The 26,852-nt window shown below is 45.0% G+C and overlaps 1 protein-coding gene across 3 annotated transcripts in view; it reads left to right on the top strand.

Moving 5' to 3' along the window:
• Positions 1–26,852, top strand: part of MED12L (mediator complex subunit 12L) — a 347,645-nt gene that overhangs the window by 34,664 nt on the left and 286,129 nt on the right. For all 3 annotated transcript variants that reach the window (XM_062213038.1, XM_062213029.1, XM_062213048.1), the window contains exons 4-5: positions 5,967–6,158; positions 10,537–10,696. In XM_062213038.1, the coding sequence (XP_062069022.1) occupies positions 5,967–6,158; positions 10,537–10,696 (352 nt within the window). The remainder of the gene's footprint in view (positions 1–5,966; positions 6,159–10,536; positions 10,697–26,852) is intronic.

Below are 26,852 nucleotides of genomic sequence, written 5' to 3'. Positions count from 1 at the left end.
GTGCCAAACATGCATGCCTGTTTGTATACTTCTGGGCTTAATTTTTTAGAAAAGTTTTTTGGTAATTTTAATGATTAGGATATTGAAATATTTTTATGAAATCAAAAATGTCATACATACAGATAAGAACTCAGATATGCAGGTGAATTTCTACACTTCCCTTTCTCCAAAGGTAAACATGTTTAAAGTTTGTGTATCATTGTGGATCTCTCTTTAGGTGTACACATATATACCCAAACGCATATATAACTGGGAGCTCGCTATATTGCCCCATGAGGTATTGTTCAAATAATGTGAAAGAAAATAGAAGAGTTTTCTGCAGGTAGTCCGGCTGACCAGACACGATGGTTTTTGTTTTGTCTTTTTCCAGTTTTGAGACTTTTTTTTATGTTTCAGCCACATTATGTGTATGTGATGTAAGTTATATTCTTTTTCTGTTGTGGTAAAATGTGCATTGCATTTACCAGTTAGCCATGTTTGAGTACGTTCACACTGCTGTGAAGTCACCATCACAGACTATCTCCAGACCACCTTCATTTTCCTTAACTGATTTTTTTTTTTAGAGATTAATTAATTTATTTGAAAGGCAGAGTTACAGAGAGGCAGAGGCTGGGAGGAAGAGAGAGGCTGGAACTGAGCCAATCTGAAGATAGGAGCTTCTTCCAGGTCTCCATTGTGGGTGCAGGGACCCAAGGACTTGGGCCACTTTCTACTACTTTCCCAGGCCCATAGCAGAGAGCTGGATGGGAAATGGAGCAGCTGGGACTCGAACCAGTGCTCATATGGGATGCCAGTACTGCAGTTTTACCCACTATGCCACAGTGCCTGCCCCCGATCTACTTTTGAAAAATGAAAAATATAGTTGGCCTTATGGCTAAACTATATATTATCCAAATATTAGTAATAATTGTTACTAGATCCATGGATACATATCACTCTATCATCTGTGTGCTGACTGACAAACCTCTGTGTGCTGTAGTTAGCTGGCTGCCCATTTCTTAAATGATTTATGAAGTGGTTGTAGTCATAGTTGGAAATATAATTTTTACTCTTTAGGATAAACTCCCAGCAGCATTGCACCTGGTTAGAGCGTGTACTAGTTTTCTAGGGCTATATTGTAAAGTCTCCCAACCTGGTGGCTGGAACAACAAAAATGATGCATTCTCTCAAGGCCTGGAGGCTGCAAGTCCAAGATCCAGGTGTCCCAGGTCTGTTTGCTCTGAGGCCTCTTGGGATTTGGGAGATGCACCCTCCTGTAGTGTCCTCACATAGTCTCCTCTCTGCCGTGCCCTCATCCCCAGTGTTTCTGCCTTTTCTTTAAGGATTCTAGTGCTATTGGACTGGGGCCTCACCGTGTTCATTCCTCACTTCTTTTTTTTTTTTTTTTCCCTTAAATTTAAGTGTTAATTGGTTTTAACAATATTTATTTATTTATTTGAAAGTCAGAGTTACACAGAGAGAAGGAGAGGCAGAGAGAGGGAGAGAGGTCTTGAAGTCAGGAGCCAGGAGCTTCCTCCAGGTCTCCCAGGCGAGTGCAGGGGCCCAAGCACTTGGGCCATCTTCCACTGCTTTCCCAGGCCATAGCAGAGAGCTGGATCAGAAGTGGAGCAGCTGAGACAGGAACCAATGCCCATATGGGATGCTGGCGCTGCAGGCAGCGACTTTACTGGATATGCCACAGCGCTGCCCCCCCCCCCCCCCATTAGTTTTTAACAGATTCTATATGGTTTGTAGATAGAAGTCTAAGAACATAATGACATTCCCTTCCTCCCACCCTCCTTCCTTCTACCTTTCTTTTTTTATTTTTTGAGATAACATATTTTAAATTTACTTTGCAGTGAAAAAGCTTAATACTTCGCCAAATAAGTTTAACAGCAAAAAGACCCTAGTTTAGTGGGAAGACAGACTTATAAACAATAATTGAATGGAAAATGAACATTTCACCCATATGTAGTTTCGTTTTTATCAATTAGTTATTCATAATTTCTTTCAATGAAATAGAACTAATGACAGTATAACATATACTATTTACTGTGTAGTTACAAGATAATTCATTTAGACTCTAAGCCATTTCCTCTTAACAATTATGCACAGGAATTATTTCATGCAATTTGCATTGTAAATACATTTTTGTACTCTATTAGTTATCAAAGATCAGGGATAACATGATATTTGTCTTTTTGTGAGTAGCTTATTTCACTCAGTATAATGGTTTCCAGTTGTATCCATTTTGTTGCAAAAGGCAGGCTTTCATTCTTTATTACGGCTGAGTAATATTCCAAAGTGTATATATACACATTTTCTTTATCCCGTCTTTAAAGCCCTACCTCCAAATACAGTCACATTGAGGCTTGGGGCTCCAGTGTAGGAATTAGATGGGGACACTGTTTATGACAGCATATGAATGCTGCATGTCTCTTGATATGAAAGCTATATTATTCTCAGTTACATCGTTTTATTGTCAATTTAAATAACTGAATAAACAAAGATAGTGTCCATTATAATTTTTGCCATCACTCTGAGATTCACTCAAGTACCCAAGCTTTCAGGGAGGAATTTGATTTTTTTATTTTTATTTATTTATTTTTAATGGATATTCTAGGGTAGGTGTTTAGCCCAGTGGTAAGATGACACTTGGAACACCCACATCCCATATTGGAGTTCTTTTCTTTTCTTTCTTTTTTTTTTTTTTTTTAAGATTTATTTTATTTGAAAGAGTTACAGAGAAAGGTAGACACAGAGAGAAAGGTCTTCCATCCATTGGTTCACTCCCCAGATAGCCACATCGGCCGGAGCTGCACCAATCTGAAGGCAGGAGCCAGGAGCTTCCTCCGGGTCTCCCACACGGGTACAGAGGCTCAAGGACTTGGGCCATCTTGTACTGCTCTCCCAGGCCATAGCAGAGAGCTGGATGGGAAGAGAAGCAGCTGGGACTCGGACCAGTGCCCATATAGGATGCCAGCGCTTCAGGCCAGGGCGTTAACCTGCTGTACCACAGTGCCGGCCCTTGATTATATAAATATGAAATATATGAACTAGAATGTAATTTTGGAACATTTTTTCTAAATTCTTATCAAATGAATTACTGTCAAAATAGCTTTGAATGGGTAGAAACGAAGGAGCACACATTAAACCCTTTGGAGGGTATTTTAGCAGTGGTTATTAAAATTGTAGAACCATACAATCTGATTCCAGGAAATTTATTGTAAAGTTGAACCTTCGCATGTGGAGTCAAAGTGAAAGGCTATTCATTTTTGATGTGATTTGTAATGAAGAAATCTTGGAAAAATACTCCAAATGTTCGTTAGTAGTACCTTAATTGCATAAAATGTGGTATGTCAACACAGTCCTCTATTATGTATCTATAAAAATGAATGAGGAGGCGCTCCATAGGGAGATAGGCAAAGCTCTCAGACATTTATTAAGTTTGCACATGACCCATACATACAAGAGAGAAAAGTAACAAATGTGTGTTTGCATAAACACTGGAAGGACACATAAGAGGCTAAACGAGTTGATTACTTGGAGTTCTTGAGAATGAAGCTGTTTACTTTCTAATATAGTTTTTGATTTCTAGATAACTTGAATATCGTCATAATGAAATTAAATATTATAATTACTTTTTTTTTTTAGCACCAATGTGCATTTTCTCTTGTTTCAGAAATTTTGATTTCAGTGTGTATTTGTTTACACAGTTTGCTTGCAGGAATTAAAACATACTGCAATAGCTGTATTCCACTGCTATTATTGAAGTGCGTAGAATACATATTGTATTGCATTGTGTCTACAGACTGCTCAGACTACCCTTTTTCTCTTACTTTTATACATTGATTTCTTATGATGAAAATGCTCAAATATAATTGCAAAAAAGGGACATTTTAAATCTAAAACAATCTTTGTGGTTATGATGCCTGCACCCCAGGTTAGAACACCTTGGTTTGATTACCACCTCTGGCTCCTGATTTCAGTCTCCTGCCAATGCAGACCTTAGGAGACAGTGGTGATGGCTCAAGTATCTGGGTTCCTGCCACCCACATGGGAGATCTGCATTGAGTTACCGTCTACTAGCTTTTACTGTGATCCAGCCCTGGTTCATCTCTGGCTGCTGTGGTTATTTGTAGAGCAAACCAGTGGGTGCGAGCTCTCTGCCTCTCTCTACCTGCTGAACCAAAAAAACAAATCTTCAGTGCTACGTCCTTTGGGTCTTTGGTGCAAAACCCAAATATCAATTGAGAAATTTAAAAGTAAACAGTTGGATGGTAGTTTCTAAACACAACTGGTTGTTCTACATTTTTGTACTTAATTTGCTCATTGGACATTCTGCAAACATTCTCTTAAAAAACGCAAAAACTACAATGAATTTGCTTGCTTACAAAGAGACATCCAGACTTCTGTTTTTCTTTTTTAGTTTTGTTTATAAAAGGGAAAACATGTAAATTTATTATATGCGTATACACAGGATCATCACAAATACAAGACTTCTGTTTACTCTAGCTTTTATTTCCGTAGGACATCAATACCAAAACAGATATTTTATCATAGATTAGCCACAAGGATCAAGGAGTGCTGATTCATATTGGAAACAAATTGTGGGGCTGATGCTGTGGTGTAGTAGTTTAAGCCATTGCCTGCGACACCCACATCACGTTTGGGCACCAGTTCAAGTACTGGCTGCTCCACTTCCCATCCAGCTCCCTGCTAATGACCTGGGAAAAGCAGTGGAAGATGGCCCAAGTGCTTGGGCCCCGCACCCATATGGAAGACCTGGAACAAGCTCCTGGCTTCTGCCTTGCCCAGCCCTGGCCATTGCAGGCCACTTGGAGAGTGAACCAGCAGATGGAAGACCTCTCTCCTCCCCAACACTCCCTCTCTGTAACTCTGCCTTTCAAGTAAAAAAAAGAAAAACATAAAAGAAGCAAATTGTACCAACTTTTTACCCTGGTAGATAAACTTGGCTCCTGGCTTACTGCTGTGTTCTGTCTTATGGACTGGTTATTTGTTGACTGATGAGTATTAATGAAGTTGACAATTTTTTATTTTGCTTCCCCAGGATGGATTTTTCACTTTAATCATGGTTGCCATTGTTTGTTAATCTTATGGCGGGTATTTATTGTTTGCATCATATATTAAAGAATTCCTGGGGGATGAAATGTGATGCTTTTAGAAGATACTTGAAGAATCCCAACAGATTTTCTATGGAGTCACTGAGTTTTTAGATGTTATTTTGTTCCCTCCCTTCTTGCCTCTCCTGACCCTTTCTCCTTGCCCTGGCCATCTTGTAATTTGGTCAATATGAAAATGTTAGTAACTTGCAGAAGCTCCACTTGCTGCTTAGTTCCATTCAGCACAAGTTACACCAGCTTCCCCTAGAAACCCTAGTAATTATGATATTGACAGCCCAATCAAAAATGTTGAATGCCTGATTTAATTGAACATTTTTTAATTTGCCTTTTAAATAAATTTCTCCCAGACTCTTTTTTTTTAAAGCTTTGAGTGTAAACATAGAGTTTCTTTTCTAAAAATATGTGCTGTTAAGATGAAACAAGAAAAAGAATGATGACTGTGTGACTACTAGGATTCCTCTTGTATGCAACGCCTCCCTGGGAAGCTGCTGTTTCCCCAAGGGTTGTGGTAAGAAGGAGGAGAAAGTGCCACTGAAGATTAGAGCAGAACCCATTCTCTTGAAATTTGTTCAGCACGTAATTAGTTTCATCTTACTAGAGATTTCCAAGAGCTCTTTTTCCTTGAGTTACTTGTTAATAGCAGAACAAAGGTTCTGTGTGAATTTTGCCATTTTGTTGGTGCAAGGAAATCCCAGTTTGTGACTTTATGACTTAAATTACTTATTTTCTGATGGGCTGAATGGAGATTTTCAATTCAGACAATAGAGGTAAAATACTAACACATGGTACTAAGATATTTGTTTATTACCTTAAACCTTTCTCTTTCCCCTTTTCTTTCCACAGATTGGAGCTTATTTTAGCAGCATATTAGCTGAGAAACTAAAGCTTAACACTTTCCAAGATACTGGAAAGAAGAAGCCGCAAGTTAATGCTAAAGATAATTATTGGCTGGTTACTGGTCGGTCCCAGAGTGCAATTCACAGCTGGTTCTCTGACTTAGCAGGAAATAAACCACTTGCTATTTTGGCAAAAAAGGTATCAAGTACTTTTACATTTGATCTTATAAAAATGAAGCTGTCTGAAATGATGCTCGAGTGTTTTTCAATTCACCAGTTCTCTAACACTGGGAGCCTACATGGCGGGGGTATGGCACCATGTGTATGCCGCTCCAATGGTGCCTTCCCCTTTATGTTGATTGCATGTGGTGCCTAGGACATCTGTAATGCTAGTCATTCCACACAGTGAGCAGTTCTTGTAGACTTCAGATAGACAAGATTCCAAAATCAAGAATAGGCAATAAGAGTTCTTCTTTTTTTAAGAAAATTTTTCAATTACATTTTTAGTTTTCTCAGGTCAAGGTGTCCAAGATTTGTTAAAAACATCTTTGCTAGGAGGTTATTTCCTTGTCTTCAACGGTATTCATCCAAATGCTTCCAGCTCAGTCTCCTTAAGGCAGTGAAACCAAGATTGTGATTCTGTGTGAGCTTGTGTCCGTGACCTCCATCATTTTTGTTAAGGGGTAGTGGCAGGTTCTTTTAAAATCTTCGCTTTTGGTCATTTTCATCAAGTGAGAAATAACATAAGATTCAACCCTCTTACAGTCCACACCATATAAAATATCTTGAAATTTCACATAAGAAGCTGGGAACATCCCTCTTAGTTTTGCTAACTTCTTGCACACCTTCTGGATAATTCCATGGGTCTTCTTATCTTGCCCGCAGCCTGTTAGTTTTGGGGGTACCTGTCTTCTATTTCTGGTGTTAAGTGTTCCTTCCTGGCTTAACAAGGACCAAGTTTAGAGGAGAAATCCTTTGTGTACTTGTGTATTTTCTGAAGCAACTCTTTGAAAACAGTGCCTGAAGCTTGCATTGGCTTTATTTTGCTTTAATGTCATAACATCCTATTGCCTTGCCTAGGTTTCAAAGATTACAGGCAAGGGTAATTCTTAAAAAGCACAACCGTGAACAGAACTATCCCTCTTACCGGGCAGGTAGTGCTGCCATCTCAACCCAGGCTGGACCAGGGAGCACTGCTTTTTCCAGTGGTGAACTTTCACTTTGTGATCCTTCTGTGGCCTATGGGTTGCGTCTGAAAGCCGTATAAGTCACCGGACAGCCTTCAATATTTGGTGGCTTTTGATTAGTGGTTCATGTTCTGCTGTTGCCAGCCTGGCTGCTGTCTCTTTAGGTTTGTCTTTTTACAAAGCTTCTAGGATGCATTGTTGAATGTTCCCTGAACGTGAGTACTGCTGAGGGATTGATGCCCTAGCTTAGGGGTGCAGTGATGTCTCCTCTTTTAGGAGGGAGGTGAGTTACTATGGTGCAGTGCATTAGCCATTGTTCTTTCTTTATTAGGAGCTGCCTCTGGCCAAGCCAGGTGTCCCTCAGGTCAGCCCTGGCATTCATTCTTTGTAACTTAAAGATGTTTTCTCTGTGTAACCATTGACATACACCTGGAAGCATTCATTTCTTGGGCATTTCAAAAGGCATCCCTGTCCCCTGCTTAGCATAGCCTCTTGAGGTGGTGCCTGCTCTTTCAGAGTTGGGTAAAGGACTGCATTCCCTGCATGATCTTCATTTTAGCAAGTTCAGATGCTTTATCTTCGATTTCTGGGATTCATCTGTGAGATGGCCCAAGGCAGAAAACCTTGATTTACCTGCTGGAGTCCTGCATCATCTTTGAAGTCTTATCTCGGGTTGAGAGGGGTTTGCTGTATAAGCAGGTTTGCTTCTGGACTCTGTGGGCCTGGTTTTCTGTTCACACAGATTCTAAAGCGCTCTAGGTGTTCAGCCACAGAGGGGTCTGTAAAGACCCTTCTACCTCCATCCTAACTGCAGCCTGATAGGGAGAGGCAGAATTCTGGCCTCTGGGGACAGTCTTCAGCTCTTGAACAGCCCATTGGTGCTCGCCTGTTCACTGCAGGTGGCTTTGATTACTATGCTGTGTGGCGTTTCTTTCACCTCCACCCTTGCTTAGCAAACAGGGGATGCAGATCCAAAGCGAAATGCGATAGGTGGACAGTTCGTTTGTGAATGGAAAAGCGACACGTGCTGGCTATCTTAACTTTGTTTTGGTGCTTAGATGAAACTCTAGCTTGATGTAGAAACCAAACAGCAGCCTCGGTGGTTGCCTAGTTTCAGCTGCAGGTTCAAGTCAGATGGTTTCTTTACTGAAGACTTGGAACTCATCACCGTAAGGAAGCAGTGCTGGTCAGAAGGAGTATGTTCCTCTCCCGAGTTGGCCCAGACTGTAACATGGCTTCTCCCTTCATTGACCTGCTGCCCATCCTGTAGGTTTTTCTGAATTCTAAAGCCCTGTTCTAAATTCTAAAGTTCTAAATTCTAAAGCCAACCTGTTCTCTTTGGGTTCTGGGAGCAGGGGCAGTGCTTTGTCCCATTAATGTAAGATCCATGGTTCAATTTTGTTGGCTGTGTTTCATCTAAACTTTAAATATGTTCAAATGGTTTTTTTTTTTTTTTTGACCTGCCAATTGCTATTCAAAAGAAATCCTTTAGGCATCTATGAAAGATAGTAGTAGTAGTGATTCTTTGGAGAGGCTGACTTCATTTTGCATTTGCCTATATTTTAGGCCTTGATCTTCTAACCTTTGGGTGTGTCTGAATGAGAGGCAACCGTCCTTGACAACTAAAATTTAAACCACTGATTCTGTAATGTATATTCTAATGCAAAGCCACCACTGCCGTCTTGAAAATGAATATTTAACCCTATGCTTTCTTGTCCTTGATTTAAATGCTGGTCATTTAAGCCCATGACCTTGCCCTCCATGAAGGACGTGCCTTAGAAGCTAAATTTTCAGGAAGTTTTCTAGGTAAAATGTGTCACCGGGGTCTGCTGAGAGGAAGCCTTGTAGCTCTGGCCTCAGTGACTTCTGCTCCCTGTTAGCTGTGTTTGTGCAGTATGGTCACCTCCGTCACGGGGCTGTGTTCTGAAGGCAGCACGCACACAGACACCACAGCGTATGGGGTGCTGCATCTCGGCGTCCAGCCTGGGCAGCTTTGCCTTCAGCATTGCAACAGCTGGAGGTTTCCTTGGTGATAAGACCCGGAAAAACAGCTTGCTTTAGGTGCCACGAGCAGGCAATACTTAACGTTTTAATTCTAGGATCTCCTATATACCGAGTATATGAACAGACAGATTTATAACATATGATGCAAAACATGCACTATATAAATGAGAATTTGGCTAAGAGAAAAATGCCATGCTACATGAATCAGCTAGATGGAAGCCTTGATGTTTCAACACAAAATCAAGTAGGAGTTTGGGGCAGAGAGAGCAGGGCTCTGATCTCATGGTTGTGCTGTGATGTCGGGGAATCCTGTAAGAGGAGCACAAGTCCTTGGCTTGAAAACACTTTGAGAGGCATGGGGAAATCCTTGGAATGGGCAACACAGTAGTCATTGTTGTAATTTCGACACACACAGTTCTTTGCTTTATCCTCGTACCCGGCCTGTGAGGTGAAGCGCTGCTGATGTTGGTCGCAGTTCCTAGGAGCGGCGTGTGGGCCTGGGCCTGGGAAAAGAGCACTGCTGTGGTTGTCCTGGTGCAGGGCATAGGGGCAGCTCCTGGTCTCACTCCCACGCTGCTGCCTCACGGCTGACGTCCCCTTTGTGCCCTGTTGTTCTCTGCATTCATAAATTGAATGGACACAGAGACGGAGGGGCTATTCCTCGGATATTTATGAGGGAATCCAGAAGAATGAATTAACTCTTTCAAACCATTCAGTGGTACATTGGGATACTAATTTGCTAAATGGTACCTTTGTGGTCTGGAAGAAATAATTAACCGCCTCAAGTGCCTACTTTCAACCAGTGAATTAATTACGCAGCTATTTCTAGCACAGTGTTTATTAGGCAGATTCACCGATCCATCATGTTAGCCTCTATTTTAAATTTTGGGCTCAGGGCAGTTTTGGAAGCTTTCTGGAAATTGTTACTCTTAGGAAATGTTAGTTGGAAAGCTTTATACGAAGAAGTGTTCCTGGATAAGGTGTGGCATGGGGCCTTTTTTTTTTTTTTTTGCTGGATCTGTCCCTTTCAATTTCAAGATAAACTCTTTGGAGAAATGTCATGAAATGATTTTTCTCTGATCTTTTGATAAGGTGAGTAGCTTTCAGCATCTGAGAATTTGAAGATAATTTGGTTTATAAATAAGAAAGCACAACTGATTAAACTGTTTTGCCACTGTGCTAAACATGGTTTTGATTTTTCTTAATGCAAATTGGCTTAAAATATTTCCTGCTTTTTTTTTGTGATCGCATGTATTGTCTGAAAATGCATCACAGATACATTGCCTTATAGCAGTAGTAGCCTCTTTGTTTGGCCTCTTCTGTTTTTAGGTTTATCCAGTGATGCATACAGTATGCAATTTTTGTAAATATGTGATTTCTTTTTAGGTTCCCATCCTTAGTAAAAAGGAGGATGTTTTTGCATATTTAGCTAAATATTCAGTGCCAATGGTTCGAGCAACGTGGCTAATCAAGATGACTTGTGCCTATTATTCTGCTATTTCCGAGGCTAAAATGAAGAAACGTCAGGTTCCTGATCCCAATTTGGGTAAGTGCGCCCGTGTGGTATGTTTCGCATTGCATGATTGGTTTCTCTGGTACTTGTTGCCAGTGCTCTCTACAAACACCCCAGCGAGATGAGTCCTAAGAAAGCCCGTGGTGAGGCTTGGCTCACTCGGCGTCTGTATGGGGTGGGGAGCACTGGTTCTTGTTCATTCACACCCAGAAATCTGATTCCGCTAGCAGGTCCTGCTGAGAGCCGCTCGAGACTCTATCCTGCATTTCCACACTCTCACCACCACAGCTATTGAAATACTGGCTCGTCTCTTGGCTGGATCTGGTTGCAGCCTCTGAACTGGTCTCCCTGCTTTTGCTTTCGCTCCCGACACTCTGCTCTCTACGTAACTGCCACAGTGACCTCTGAGCCCAAACCAGCACGTACTGTGTCTGTGTAACTTTACAGGAATTTCCTATTACGATGGAAATAAAGATCCAGATTGTTCCCTGTGGTCAGCGAGCTCACCAGGATTGGCCTTCCCTTCCTACGACCGCCAGCCACACTGCCTGCCTCCCCTTCCTCTGGGCTGCCAGTCCTCTGTTCTGCTCCTTGTCCACAGGTGGCTCTGTCCTCTACTGCTCTGTGCCTGCCACTTCCTGGAGCCTGGAGCCCAGATGACACCCCCCTCCCCCCCAGGATGCCTTCTGTGGCTACCAAGCTCGAGAGCATGCCCTGTGCCTCTCTCCGCCACGCTCCATTCTTGTGTATTGTTACTGTATTCCCTGCACTTTGCACTACCCAACATTTGCTTTAAAATGTGTGTGCATAATAAGCCTCCCCCGACCAAACAGGTACGAAAATATGAGGCCCATCAGGGCAGGGACTCTGTCCTAGTCCCCAGCAAATCCCCTGTGTCTAGCCTCATGCTGGCTCGCGGGGAGTGCGTGCAGAATGAGCTGATGGGAAACTGACTTTAGTCCATCTTCACTGCATTGGCTACTTGCAGTGACTTCTTTTTTTTACAGATTTATTTACTTGAAAGAGTTACACAGAGAGAGAAGGAGAGGGAGAGGGAGGCATAGAGAGAGGTCTTCCATCTGCTGGTTCACTCCCCAGATAGCCACAATGGCCGGAGCTGCGCTGATCCGAAGCCAGGAGCCAGGAGCTTCTTCCAGGTCTCTCACGCGGTTGCAGGGGCCTAAGGACTTGGGCAATCTTCTTCTGCTTTCCCAGCTTACAGCAGAGAGCTGGATCAGAAGTAGAGCAGTCAGGTCTCGAACTGGCGCCCATGAGATGCTAGAGCTTCAGGCCAGAGTGTTAACCTGCTGCGCCACAGCGCCAGCCCCTGCAGTGAGTTCTTGAGGGGTTGCTCGGATACACAAGACAGACAATAATGATGCCCTATTAGAAATGTGCAAAGAAGTAGACGTGAAAATGCCCATTTAAAAGTGAGGTTTACAAATGATTTTTTTTTTTTTTTAAATAAAAGTGAAAATGTGCTTCGGAGTTTTCAAGGGAGGAGCAACCACGGAGCGGTGAGGAGCAGGGGCAGAGTGTGCAGCTGTTCCCCGACACCGGGCAGCGTGCTAGGAGCACAAGCCGAGTGGGAAAGTGCTGGGAGAGCCCCAGTGAACTGGAGAGCAGGGCCTACTGTCCAAGCACAGATGCCGAAATCAAAAGCTTTAAACGTCTGAGCTACGTGTGGACAGCTCTGCGTTCAGCATCATCTCATGTCTTAGAACAAGCAAGCAATAATGAACGGTGTCTAAAAAGGGAAAGGGAACTGGATCATGTCCATGTGTGAATGTCCAGAGGCCGAAAAACTGGGGGAAAAGAAATCCGTGACATTGTGGCTGAGCGTTCTTTTCCTTTTTTAAAGATTTATTTATTTTACTCGAAACAGTTACACAGTGAGAGAAGGAGAGGCAGAGAGAATCGGGGGGTCTTCTATCCGTTGGTTCACTCCCCATTTGGCTGCAACAGCCATAGCTACGCTGATCCGAAGCCAGGAGCCAGGAACTTCTTCCGGGTCTCCCACGTGGGTGCAGGGGCTCAAGAGCTTGGGCCATCTTCCACTGCTTTCCCAGGCCACAGCAGAGAGCTGGAGCAGAAGTGGAACAGCCAGGACTCGAACCGGCGCCCATATGAGATGCCAGTTCTGCAGGCTGCGGCCTTACCCTCTACGTCACAGTGCTGGCCCCTGAGCATTGTTTTCGTAGTCGTGTTTTGTTACCTTCGTAGCTCTCTGGGTTTCATCCCCCTCCCTCCCTCACTAGCTGCATTATTTTGGGGAGAACAAGATGAATTACTGAAATAATGGATTCTCATTGCAAACTGCCTAGCAGTGCCAGTGTAGCCATGGCGTGACGGTCAGGGCTCTCCTCCTCCTCCCCCTGGTGACTCTTGCCAAGGCTTTCTTCACTCAGCCTTGCTGTACACACATCTCCACACATCCCCCTCTACTTCTTCGTGTATCTGTGTCCTTGCTGGCTTTATTAAGGGTTCACCCCAGGTCTTGGAAATCCAGTTACTTACCAGCCAGCTCTGATTGGTGACCTGGTCTCTCCGCATCTGCAACCCAAGTGCATCAAAGCAAAGTCTTCATCTTGCCCAGCCCTGAAGGCGGTCCCGCCTCAGACTTCTCTCAGTGGTGACCTGTGCTCACCAGGATAAGGGTGGAAGGCTTGTGTGTTGTCATTCCAGGCTTGTGTCTGGCTCTTCAGATCCTACATTGAGTCCCTCAGCAACAGCACCACAATCTGACCCCCTTATTCCTCTGTGTCCACGGTGGCTACACTGCCCTGGTCGCCACCACCTTTGCCTGTGCAAAGGGGACACTGGCTGAGCCTCTTGCTTTTGTTCCTGCTTCCCTGGTGTCAGCTTTCTCCTTCGTGCCGCTCCTATCTTGAGAATCCTCTCGCTGTTCCCTGTCTCGCTCTGGTGCGACTGGAGCCAACATTCTCACCTCAGCACTTGGACCCATGGGTTCTCTAAGTGCTGGGTAATTTCAAACATAGTCCCTAGATCATCCAGACATCATTCTTAGCCTCAGCCCCATTCAGGGTCCCCGTTTCCTGTGTCCTATCTTTTTAGTCATCTTTCATCTGGGACAGTTCTGCTTTTTTTCTTGATGTTGATATTTTTACAGTGGAGAGGCCAGTTATTTCTTTGAGTGACCATTGATTTGCTTTTCTCTAATGCCTCATGGTTGGATTCAGGTGATGTACTTTGGTAGGAATATCACAGCACCGATGCTGCGAACATCCCACTGTATCGTATCACATTGTCTCTGTGTGGGTGATAACGTGGATCATCATCTGATACTGTCTGCCAGATAGCTTGATGACAAAGTTTGCATTTTACCCTTTGTAATTAGTAAGTAAATTAGCTAGCCTAATACTGAGTTTTTCCATATATACATTCTTTAAAAAAGGATTTATTTATTTTATTTCAAAGACAGAGTTACAGGGAGGGGGAGAGAGAGAGAACGTGTCTACCTACTGGTTCACTTATACCTGTTAAGAAGTAAGGGCTTTATATTCTAGATACTATATGAAAAGCAGATTTCTCACATATCTGGTCTTTTTTTTTTTTTTTTTTTTTTAAGATTTATTTGAAAGGCAGAGCTACAGAGAGGCAGGGGCAGAGAGAGAGAGAGAGAGAGAGAGAGAGGTCTTCCATCTGTTGGTTCACAGATGGCCACAATAGCCAGAGCTGTGCTGATCTGAAGTCAGGAGCCAAGAGTCTCTTTGGGGTGTCACACATGGGTGTAGGGGCCCAAGGAGTTGGCCCATCTTCTACTGCTTTTCCAGGCCATAGCAGAGAGCTGGATTAGAAATGGGGCAGCTGGGACTCAAATTGGTACCCATTTGGGATGCCTGCACTGCAGGTGGTGGCTTTACCTGCTAAGCCACGGCGCTGGGTTCTGCTTTTTTTTTGCTCTCACCTTGTTGGACCTGATACCTCTCACTCTGTTTTTCAGCGCCTTCTTCAGCTTCTTTAAGCAAATTATGCAGTATGTTTGAAAGTGTGTGGCTGTGTAGACACAGTCATAATGTAGCAAGTTTCACACTCCAAGCAGCCGTGTAGCCAAGCAAGTACACACATATATATGTGTTGAATTGGATTAACTCGCACACACTTCAAGAGATTAACTTGCAGTAATAAGTTCCGTGTTCTAGCTTTGCTAGTGAAAAGAATCATTCAGCACATTTGGGGCAAGATTGACTATCAAATGTCACCCATTTCCTGCGTTGGTTTTATGACTTGTGTTGTCTTGATGATCGTTCTTAGGATTAGTGAAGTGTTTTCCATAGAAATGGCTTGTATTCCTTTGTAATAGGAACATATGTTTTATTTTCAGTTCCCACACTTGGTGTTGGAGCAGGGCTATAAAGCGTGGCAGTTTGATTTTATTGAAGGAAGTTTCTTCCCAAGTTAAGCGGGCTCACAGCAACGCAGAGCCCCCACTACTGTTCTGCAGTGACCGACCTGCAGTGTAGATGAAGCGGGTTGCCGCCAGCAGTGACACACCTAGTGCAGTGAGCACCGCAGAGTCAGATGAATGGAGAGGGGCTGGGGCTTCTGGGTAAGGTTTCGTGAGTAGCTTCAGTGTGTGTGTGTGTGTGTGTGTGGGAAGTGTTTCATAAACTATTAGGTGGGACAAATCGAAACATCAGGGCAGGTGTTTCAGATAATCGAGGTTAATGAGGGAAGCTTGAAGGGAAAGTTTGGGATTTTTCTGATGAGACCTGTACACGTAAGGAAGAGGTTAAGGGTGGACGTAATGTTAAGAAAATGCCATCAAACAGGTGGGTGTTGCTTGTTGAGGGAAAGTACACCAGAAATAATACGTATTTGGTTTCAGGATATTTTTAGAGAACAAGAATTGTTAGCTGTCATAAATATTTTGAACTCACAATGGGAAAAACATTCAGAACAGGCTAATATTTAAAAAAGAAGCACTAACACTCAGTGAGTTACTGAGTCTTTGAACAGATGAGGAGTGAAATTTGTACACTGATTTGGAGCTGTTTGTCCCGCGAGGAGTCTTACTGTTGCCGAACCAACAATAATAGCTGCAGTATTTACTACTGTGTCTGTCACTGGAACCCGTTAGCCTCTCGGTTTGCGTGCTCATTGGAATCTGCAGCACCGAGGTTAGCAGGGATGTGGTGCGCTCTGCCTTCCTGGATCGCTCCTGATGGGCACTGGGGGAATGATCTGTGTAAATCGGAGAAGTTTTTTAGCCTCTTTCATGCCCTGTCCCTGGCTATTGGACCCCACGGAGGCCTTTTTTTAGACTTGTGAGAGGATGTTCATTTCCTCACAAGCTCTGCTGGGCTTCTTTTTTTTTTTCTTTTTCTTTTTGGCCGGTGCCGTGACTCAATAGGCTAATCCTTCGCCTTGCGGCGCTGGCACACCAGGTTCCAGTCCCAGTCGGGGCACCGGATTCTGTCCTGGTTGCCCCTCTTCCAGGCCAGCTCTCTGCTGTGGCCCAGGAGTGCAGTGGAGGATGGCCCAAGTGCTTGGGCCCTGCACCCCATGGGAGACCAGGAGAAGCACCTGGCTCCTGCCTTTGGATCAGCGCAGTGTGCCGGCCGCAGCATGCTGGCCGCGGTGGCCATTGGAGGGTGAAACAATGGCAAAGGCAGACCTTTCTCTCTGTCTCTCTCTCTCTCTGTCCACTCTGCCTGTCACATTTAAAAAAAAAAAGTTTTTTTTTTTTTTTAAATGTATTTGAAAAAGAGAGCAAGAGACAGAGGGACCGATGGACCGATGGACACACATACAGAGAGAAAACTGTCATTCGCTTGTTCACTCCTCAGATGTCTGCAACAGCCAGGGCTGGGCCAGACAGGAGCTAGGAATTCAGTTTGGGTCTCCCACGTGGGCAACAGGGATACAGGTGCTTGAGCCATCGCTGCGGTCTCCCATGGTGCACATTACAGGAAGCTGGAGTTGGAAGTGGAGGTGGGACTCAAACACAGGCACCCTTAGATGGGATGCAGGTGTTCCCACTGGCGTCTTAACCACTGTGCCAAACGCTTGCCCCTCTATTGACCATTGATTGTCTCTTTTAAAGATTTTTATTTTATTTTATTTGAAAAGCAGAGTTAGAGAGGTCTTCTATCTATTGGTTCACTCCCCAAGTGGCTGCAATGGCTGGGGCTGGGCCAGACCAAAGCCAGGAGCTTTATCCAAGTCTCCTACATGGGTGCAGAGGCCCAAGCACTTGGGCCGTTGTCCGTTGCTTTCCCTGCGGCATTAGCAGGGGGCTGGATCGGAGGTAGAGCAGCTGGGACTTGAACCAGTACCTGTAAGGGATGCTGGCATCACAGGTGGCAGCTTTACCTGCTTTGCACAATGCTGGCCCCTAGCCTGTTGCTTCTCTGCCAGGCTTACTGTGGTGCACAGTGACCCCGTGTTTTCAGCATCAAATGTTTGCTCAGTTCTGTTTTGCATTGAGAAACTTCCAGAGAGAGGTCCTTCGTTCCCATTTCACAGATGAGGACACCAACCTGCAGATGGTGCACAAAACCCCTCCGTGTAAGTGTCTGCAGTAGGCTGTGAAGCCTGTGATGGACACTGTGCTGCCCAGTGGGGGACAGAGAGAGGGATCATGTGGGAGGAGAAAGGGAGAGCTAGTGCTGAAATGAGTAAGATGCAGGGGGACCCGGGGAGTCCAGGGAGATTGTCAGAGGGAGTGACTTTGGAGCATAGTTTGGAAAGACATTTCGCGCGGGTGATGGCGGGATGTTCAGGAAGGGGCATTTCTGGCAGAAGAATGGTGTCCGTGCAGAATTAGGCCATCACATCATTTGAGTCCCGGAGCTGGGATTTGACTTTGGCTTGAGCATCAGCCGCCACTGGGCAGCAGGTGAAAGCATGCTGGAAGGTTTGTTTGCCAGGCAGGAACTTGGGTTCCCTCTGGTGGCTGATGGTGTGCGGTGAGGGCTTTATTGTACTGTTAATGTTTCAGCAGTTTCCTGCCTGAAATGGGGATTGACAGTACCTTCTAAGGATCAGTCGACACCCCTAACATCTGATTATTCAGTTTTTAAAGATTGATTTTATTTATTTGAAAGGCAGTGGGATGGGGGTGGGGGGAGAGATCCCATCTGATGGTTCACTTCCCAAATGGCCACAAGAGTCGGGGCTGGACCAGGCCAAAACCAGGAGCCTGGAGCTCCATCTGGGTCCCCCACATGGGTAGCAGAGGCCCAAGTACTCAGGACGTCTTTTGCTGCTTTCCCAGGCACATTAGCAAGGAGTGGATGGGACATGGAGCAGCCAGGACCCCACACCACACACTGGTGCCTCCCCTAGTGTATTTTAAGTGGTGTCCAGCACATGGCAAATGTTAGCTGTTAAGAATATGCTGTGACAGTTCCTACCAGAACTAGTTATTACCAGGCAGTACTGATGCATTATTTTGTGCACTGCACTGGGAACTTTGCAGATATTATGTGTAATGGTTGCAACAACCCTGCCGTGTAGGTTTGATTATCTCGTTCTGTGTATGAAGGAGCTGAGTCTCAGTGCAGTGAAACCCCTTGTTGGCCCAGCTGGAGCTTGCTCAGCACCCGGGCCTGTGTGTGTGCCTCTTTGCTCCGCACTGTGAGGTGGTGGCTGCTGGTGGCCTGTGGATGTTGTGGGTCTGGGTCCCTGGAGGCAGCCAGTATCCCTGTGGGGAAGGATGCCCCCAGGGAGCAGGCTGCAGGACTTGGTGACCATGGGCACTTGTCAGCATTCCTGTTCTCCCTGTTGTTATAGGAGGAGGAGCAGCAAAGTGAGAGGAGCCACAGAAACTAGAGAAGGAGAGAGCAGGAAACTGCTTGCAAGGTGATCAGCTCCGATTGGGGCTGGGAATTGTTGGGTGTTCAGTATGGTGGAAGTGACAAGTCCTATCATGGGCTTGAGGTCTCTCTCTCTTTTTTTAAAGAGGATGGATAGATTAGAAGAAGCTTAAAATGTTTTGTGGTTTAACTGCCTAGGGCAGTGCTCTGCTTCCCCCAGTTATTTTCTCTGTACCACCTGAGGTTTTGTAGTGTTGGGTATTTGAGTCAGATGAGGGACTTTTCTTGGTTGACTGTACGCTTGGAACTACTATCCTTATCACCCCCCAAATACAAAGAAGTAGTAGCTACCCTCCTTCTACTGTAGTTAATTAATTTGTGACATAGTCACTGAGCCATTTGAACTGCAGAATAAGTCCTGCTGAACACATAATTGACAGGCTGGTTTCTTATCTAAGCCAACCAGCTGGCTTTCAGTTTGGGTCCTCGAAGACAGTGCATTCCAACTTTTTTGATTCCAGGGACAAGCGTCATGTCAAGATTGCCTCCACATTTCCACAGTGTTCCTTGTATTTTATTTGTCATGAAGGAGATACCTGTGTTGTTTACTATGAAAATAATCCTGGAGATCGCACAGAAGTGCTTTAGTAAGCTTCATTTAAATTCATAGTTTGCTTAGGCATGAAAAATAGCTAGCAACTCACCGGTGCAAACCTATCTGGTAAAAGCCATTCTCCAATAAAAGGAGTGAGGTTTGTGGGGTAAGTCACTGGCCCTGGGAACTATTCCATTGCCCCTAAAATCTTTTACCTAAAACTTAGAGGATTCATTTATGAACAGAGCCGGAAACAGTTGTTTTTCATGGGGAATGGCAAGATGTTGGTATTCTTCTGTATAAAACAACTTTTTTCTTATTAGCTGTGATAAATTATAGTTCTTTCTTAAAAAGACAGAATAAATGCTGAATTATTTGCCTTTGATTTCAATTTTTTGGAGTAAGAATTGCTGTCATTGCACCTCCAGTGGAGAAACAAGAATTTCTATTGTTTTAAAAATTATTTTCGGTTACTGTCATGGGCTCATGTTCTACATTTTGCAGTGAATTTCACTCACCGTTCATGTTGGTGTTCAGATTGTCTCAGAGTGGACCAATAGGAGCCCATTCAAGCTCTTCTGTGTCCTTTTGACACAGCACCATTTTTCTCCAGACACCTCCTTACTTTCTGGCACAGAAAGATGTCCCGGGCTCACCTTGTAAGTTTCCTGCTTGAGATCAGTATTTGGCTCTTTCTCTAAGGAAGCCTTCCTCTTTCTGGCTGGGAGTGGTAGTTAGAGGTGAGAGCAGGACCCTGAGGGTCCTCGTTGCTACCAGATGTCCTGGCATCTCTGCCCTACCCATGGATGGGTGGATGGAGATGTTTGAGAGACCTTCAAAAACTTCATGGAGTATGTGTATTGTGAAAAAAAAATAATACATAGATTCAAAAATATTTTTGTACCCAAATAATTCCATTTCCCATGAACTGTTTGAAGTGCCCCTGTATTTTCTGCATGTGTGTAGATGAGTGTGGGAATTTATTCCTATTTTCAGTTCATCTTTAAGAATTCCACTAAAGACATCTTTGCCAGTTTCTTCAGTTTTGTGTTTATCTCATTTCTATTATGCAGCCATGATTCCTAGTACCAGGAGCTTAGTTACTCAAGTCATCTGCTTTATCCTGCTACAGAATACTGACTTCAGAAGTATAATCTGATACACTGAAAGTATGTGAAATTTAATATTTTTGGAGTTGTTTTTTAACTTTAGAATATATTCCAATAATTTAATATGATTCTTTCCATATTAAGGCACAGTGTTTGAGTTTGTGTTCTGTTTTCAGGTTTGAATTGTTTTCCCCTTTTTAATGTAATGTCATGTTTTGAATATGCAGTATTGTGACATATTCAAGAGTCAAAACTGCACGAAGATACGTGTGGAAGTCTTGCTCTGTCTCTATCCCTTTACTGTATTCCTTTCACCCCACCTTCCTGGAAGTATTGAATAGTTTTTGATTCAATCTTCTAGTTTTTAGTTTTGCAAAAATATGCAAACACACATATCTTCTTATTTCTCCTTCTTCCTTACACCAAAATTCATATATTATATATCCTATTAGAGGCATAGTCCCCTTTTAACTTACAGATATTCTGGAACTATGCAGTATGCTTCATTTCTTTTTATGGTTTCCTGTTGTATGGAGATACCATAGGTGATTGGACCAGTCCTCTCTTTGTACACGTTTGCATCTTCTCCATTCTTTTTTGATATTAATCACCCTATTCCAATAAGTATCTTTATGTATGTAATGTCTTATAATTGTTAAGGTATTTTTTCGGGGTAGATTTTACAAAGGTGAGATTGCCTAGCAAAGGGTAAGTGCATTCAAACATTTTTGTTTAAAAAATGTTGAAGGGGCAGGCATTTGGTATAGCGGTGAAGGTATCTCTTGGTGTGTCTGCACCCCTCATTGGAGGGCCTCTGATTGGGTCCCAGCTCTGCTCCCGAGTCCAGCTTCCTGCTAGTGTGCTCCCTGGGAGGCAGCAGGCAACAACTTGAGTAGTTGGGTCCCTGCTACCCATATAGAGACCTGGATGAGCTCCAGGCTCCTGGCTTCAGCCTGGCCCAGCCTAGCTGTTGTGGTCTTTTGGGAAATGAACCAGAGGATGTGAAAACTTTATTTCTCTCTGTGTGTATCCCTCTCTTTTTCTTTCAAATAAATTAGATATATGTTAAAAATTAAAAATTTAGGCCGGCGCCGTGGCTCAACAGGCTAATCCTCCGCCTTGCGGTGCCGGCACACCGGGTTCTAGTCCCGGTCGGGGCACCGATCCTGTCCCGGTTGCCCCGCTTCCAGGCCAGCTCTCTGCTGTGGCCAGGGAGTGCAGTGGAGGATGGCCCAAGTGCTTGGGCCCTGCACCCCATGGGAGACCAGGAGAAGCACCTGGCTCCTGCCAACGGATCAGCGTGGTGCGCCGGCCGTAGCGCGCTACCGCGGCGGCCATTGGAGGGTGAACCAACGGCAAAAGGAAGACCTTTCTCTCTGTCTCTCTCTCACTGTCCACTCTGCCTGTCAAAAATAAAAAAAGTTAAAAAAAAAAAATTAAAAATTTAGGTTGGCAGGCAAATTACGAAGATAATATAAAGTCTTGTATGTTCCCCTCACCCCTGCTGTTTCCTCTGTTAACATCTCACGTTAATCTGGTACACTTGTCAGAACTAATGAATTAATATTGATTAGTACTGAAGTTCGTCTGTACTTTATTGAGGCTTCCTGAGTTTTGATGATTTTCTGTTTCAGAATCCCATTTGGGATGCAGCCTGACTCTTCCTTGACAGGTCTCTCTGCGCCCCTTGGCTGTGATGCTTCCATAGTGGTGTTGGCTTCTGTGATTTTGAGGACTATTAGATATTTGTAGGATAACTCCCTGTTGGAATTTGATGTTTTTTCTCATGGTTAGACTGAGGTTAGGTGTCACTGAAAGATCGTAGAAAGCAAGTTCTGATCCCGCCACGTGAAGTCAAAATGACATCAACACCTTACCTACGACTGCTGATGCTGTTTAATCCCGTGGCTGGGGTGGCGTTTGTTGGTCTCTGCGCTGTGATGTCACAAGCCCCACGTCTCTTTGCACACTGAGTTCCGTGGGAGGAAGTCAGTAGGCATAGCCTGCCCTTACGGTGTGGGAAATTGGGATGTCTCCTTAAAGTATCTGGAAATCGTCCGACTGGGAGATGTGTGTACCTACCTACTTGCTTATTCATTTATTCATGCATGCATACAAACATGAGGGTACTTCAGAAATTTAATGGAGAAATGGAATTAAAATATAACTTTGCTTTGCTGCAAAAAAAATATTGAAACCCATGCCTAGGTTTTTTCCATGAATATTTTGAAGACCCTTCATGTAAACATAGGCTCATGTATCTTTTTTTTTTTTTTTTTTTAAAGGGAGACATATACCCTCTATGTTTTTATTTTCGTTTTTGAGAGGCAGGGAGAGTGAGCAAGAAAGCTCGGTCTCACCCTCTGGTTCACTCCTCAGAATCAGACAGAAGCCAGGTGCCGGGAACTCAATTCAGGTCTTCCATGTGGGAGGCAGGAGCCCGGAGCCCAATTACTTGAGCCACTAATGCTGCCTCGAAGAGTCTACATTAGCAGGAAGCTAGAATCGGGCTGGAACTGGGTTGGTATCAACCCCAAGTTTTCTTAATAGGGTACTCTGGAGTGTTAACTGCTAATCTGAAATGCCTGCTCTAGACATTTATGTTAGATTATAATAATACCTTAAATAAAGTATTGCTCAATTTTCCAGCATGGTCCGTTTCAGAGTTTTTTCAGTGGAGTCCTTTGTCCCTTTGCTGTATCCCTGTCTGTGTGTGGACTGACTTCCTCCCTCCCTCCTTGCCTCCCTCATTCACTGACTTTCCACCACTAGAAGATGTTCCATGCTTGTCTTGCATTTTTCCTGACCCAATCCTACAAATAGATGTTTCTACAAGGAACCCTGCCTCTTTTTACCGGAAAATCGAATGAGAAACCAAAACCCGAGAACAAGATATTCTTATTGCTCCTGGGCTGTCATTGCTTCCAGGCCCTCCTGGCTGCCGGGGCCACCAAATGGGTGTGTGTGCGCTAACCTGTGAACATGTCTGAATGCCGCTGTGTGTACCTCTGGACCTGAGTGGATTCTTACTGATGGTCTAGTGCATGTGTCTCTTGTTAGGTTTTGCCAGTCTTCCTTCCGTAGTAAAAACATGGACTGGACCTCCTCAATTTATGATTGGGGGAGAGACTCACAGGAAACATGTAAGCAAGGGAGGTGAAAGAGAACTGATCATCTTACCTAGTAGGAGGCCGACAGAGAGTGCCCACTGTCAGCAAGTAGGCCTGTAAGCAGGCTACTTAGAGAGGAACCCGGTGGGTGAAAAACAGAAAGCATGCTTTGGAGGATGTGAAATTATGGGATTTATTGAGTCCATAAGCCCCTAGAGCCAATGGACTCTTTAAAAGAAAGAAGTACAGGGGGCTGGTGTTGTGGCGCAGTGGGTTAAGCCACCACCTGCGATGCTGGCCTCCCGTATGGGCAGTGGTTTGAGTTCTAAGTTCTGGTTGTTCTGCCTGCAATTCAGCTCCCTGCTAATGGGGCAGGGAAAGCAGCTGAAGATGGCCCAAGTGCTTGGGACTCTGTACCTATGTGGGAGACCTGAACGAAGCTCCTGGCTTTGGCCAAGCCTGGCCATTACAGCTGTTTGGGGAGTGAACCCCCTGATGGAATATGTTTCTCCCTCCCTGTTTCTCTCCATCTCTAAATCTGCCTTTAAAAAACAAACAGTGGGAAGGTGATTTTGTTACAAACAGAAACTTAACTAAGTCCAACCTCAGTCTCAAATTATTGCTCTTTTTTTCGTTGTCATATTTTTCCTGGAAGATGTTTGCTATTAAAATGGTTTATGAAATAGAACTTGGAGTGAATTCAAGGAATGCAGTTATACCCTCATAGCACTCAAGTTTTACTTAGCTAAATTACAAGAGCTTGCTTTTTGCTAAGCGGAGTACTTGTTTAATGGGATCTTAACAAAGCTGAAGTAGATAATTTTTTGTGACAATTAGAAGAATTTTAATAGTTTTCCAGGTGTGTAGCTGTTGAGTTAATTAAATGTGCAGAATTTCTGGACTTACACTTCGTTTTCATTTGTGGAGAAAGTGTATCATACAATCTGTAGCCAGAACCACTTTTAAGTAGTCGGTGCACTGTTGTTACCTGCACGCACACAGATATGCACACGATCTATAGAATGGTTTCATCATGCAGAACTGAAACTCTGGGCCCGTTGAACAACAACTCTCCTTTTCCTCTTGCGTCAGCCCCAGGTCAACACCTGCCTGACAGGATTTTTGAAGTGCTGGTAAAGTTGAGTAGGCTGCACTGTAACTGCCTGACTGTTGTCATGTTCCTGCTTTTCCAAAGAGAAGATGTTAGAGCCTCCTCCAGGTGTGTGTGTGTGTGTGTGTGTGTGTTTACAGACGGGTTGGGGGGGGGGGCATGGTAGGGACAGAGGGAGAGAAACAGGGAGATGATCTTCCATTGTCTGATTCATTCCTCAGATGGCCCAACTGCTGGGGCTGGGCCATACTGAAGCCAGGAGTCAGGTCTCCCATGTGAGTAGCAGGGACTGAAGTACTTGAGCCATCTTCTACTACTTTCCCTGGAGCATTAGTAGGGAGCTGGATCCGAAGTGGAGGAACTGGGACTTGAACCGGTGCCCATATGGGATGCCAGCACTGCAGGCCAGGGCGTTAACCTGGTGCACCACCGTGTTGGCCCCAGAAAATGCAGTGTGTTTTTCTGCATGAATGATTGTGTGTCCGAGTGACTGTCGAGCAGAAGCTGGGTGAGGTGTGAACGTCCTAAAACACCTGATGTCATCATTTAAATAGTTTTGGTGCCTGCAGTGGGAAGCTGGCGGCAAGTGGCTTTTACCATTGCTGCTCCCAAATTTCGCCTTTCTTCACGGAGTCCTCTTTATCTCTCTCTTCTCCTGGCTAGAGCACCATGCCCCGAGGCGCGGCTGTAGGCGTGGACAGAGGTGTGTTTTCTGCCCAAAGAAGCAGAGCAGTTGTTGTTGTCCTGTGGTGCCCTTCCTCTTCTGGGCTTCATCAGACCAGTTTCTGATGTGGAAGGCTGTGGCGACCTGACCTAAGAGCTTAAGTCAATGCCCCAGATTAATGCTCAGTAATCGGTTATTAGTAGATATACTGCCCCTGTTAATTGTGCCGTGGGACTATCTCGCCACAGCCACGGCTGCTGCTCACTCAGGTATACACAGAAACCCGGAGACTAGACACTTCCCGTGCGATAATTACAATGTTAATTTCCGACAGGTCACTGTCTCACGCCCTGGCGCTGCAGCGAGGCTGCTGGGGCAGGTGCTCAGTGGGTGTCTCTCTGGTAGCAGGAAGCCCCCAGAACTGCAGCCGTGGAGAGAAGCGACTGGCGTGATGGATGTGTTGAACGAGCAATTCCTGTCCTAGGGGCTAAAACTGGATTCTGTGGTTGCCGGGTGGCTTGTTTTGCGATGCATGCATGGGGTTGAGAGGGAAAAAGGACCACTGCTGGAAATTCCTGAGCCCAGCAATTGGCACGTTCAGGTTAAGTGGAAGCGAGAGCGGGAGAGCTGACAGCGAGAGGGGAAACCCGTGCGGAGTGTCAAACGTGCTGTCCTCCGCAGGTGTCAGATGCTACACAGCCGTCTGGAAGGAAGCTCGGTGCAGGCAGGAGTGTGCGTGCAGCCTGCTTTTCCCGGCTCCCTCCTTGTCAGCGCCTTTTCCCCCGGCCTGCGACCCTGTGCACCTGTTGGCTCAGTTTCACCCTGAAATCGTGGGTCACATGCCTTGTCATGACCCTTATCCTTTTGGGGTTGTCTCCCTCAGTCCTCAGCTGTACCATTCTCTCCTGGGAAGCCAGCTCTTTGCTCCCAGCGGCTGCCCATACGGCCACTCTCTTCAGGCCCCGTCCCGGCCCTGCCCCACCATCCTTGCCTTGATCTGCTGCTCCCTGTCTGGACATGCACTGTGCCCATGGACCCGCCACAGCCAGCCCTTACCTTCTGCCTCCAGTCTCGGCCACAGAGATCCTGCTTTCTCTTAAAGTTGCTTCCTCCTCTTCCAGGGCCTCCTCCCTGCGTGCATCTTTTTTTCTCCTGGTCACTGTCTGTACCAATGCTGGGTTCAAGCACGTTATATGTCATTATCTAAACAAACCCACAGGTGAGTGTGCTTACTAGTCCTGTTTGACACACAAGTCACAGAGGCACCCGGGTGTGGAATAACTTGTCCAGGGCCCCGACCTGACAAGTGAATGGAGCCAGGACAGGAGCCGGGATGGCTGACTCCAGAGCCTGGGCTGGTCTCCACTCTCCAGCGAGGTAACACCAAGGTGTTGGCAGAGGCCAGCCGCCCAGAGAGGGTGCAACCAGCGATGCTACTCTGCCGCCCGCACAAAGCACCTGTCCCCCTGTGCTGTGTCTGCTAAGCACTTCCGTTGTCATAAACGCGGGGTTCCATCCCCTGTTCTTCTGAGTGTCGCCCTGTGTGTCCACCTGCTCCAGCGCTTCCAGGGCAGGCATGTTCAAAACCCAGCCTGACAGCGGGAAACCTGAATGACTGGGGTGGATTGTGTCCTTGTCGATGCTGTTTATAAAGATGTGACAATTCGAGAAAGCTGGGTAAAAGGGCACGTGAGCTTCCTTTGTTTCTTCTCACTGCATGTGAATCTGCAGTTGTCGCAGAATAATTTTTCATTAAAACAAAAAATGACCAAAAACGAGCCTTCACCCCTCCCCAGCTTGTTCCTGCCTCTCCTATGCC

This window comes from Lepus europaeus, chromosome 2 (assembly GCF_033115175.1).
Source record: "Lepus europaeus isolate LE1 chromosome 2, mLepTim1.pri, whole genome shotgun sequence".
NCBI classification, from domain to species: Eukaryota; Metazoa; Chordata; class Mammalia; order Lagomorpha; family Leporidae; genus Lepus; species Lepus europaeus.
This window is presented reverse-complemented; position numbering and strand designations above follow the sequence as displayed.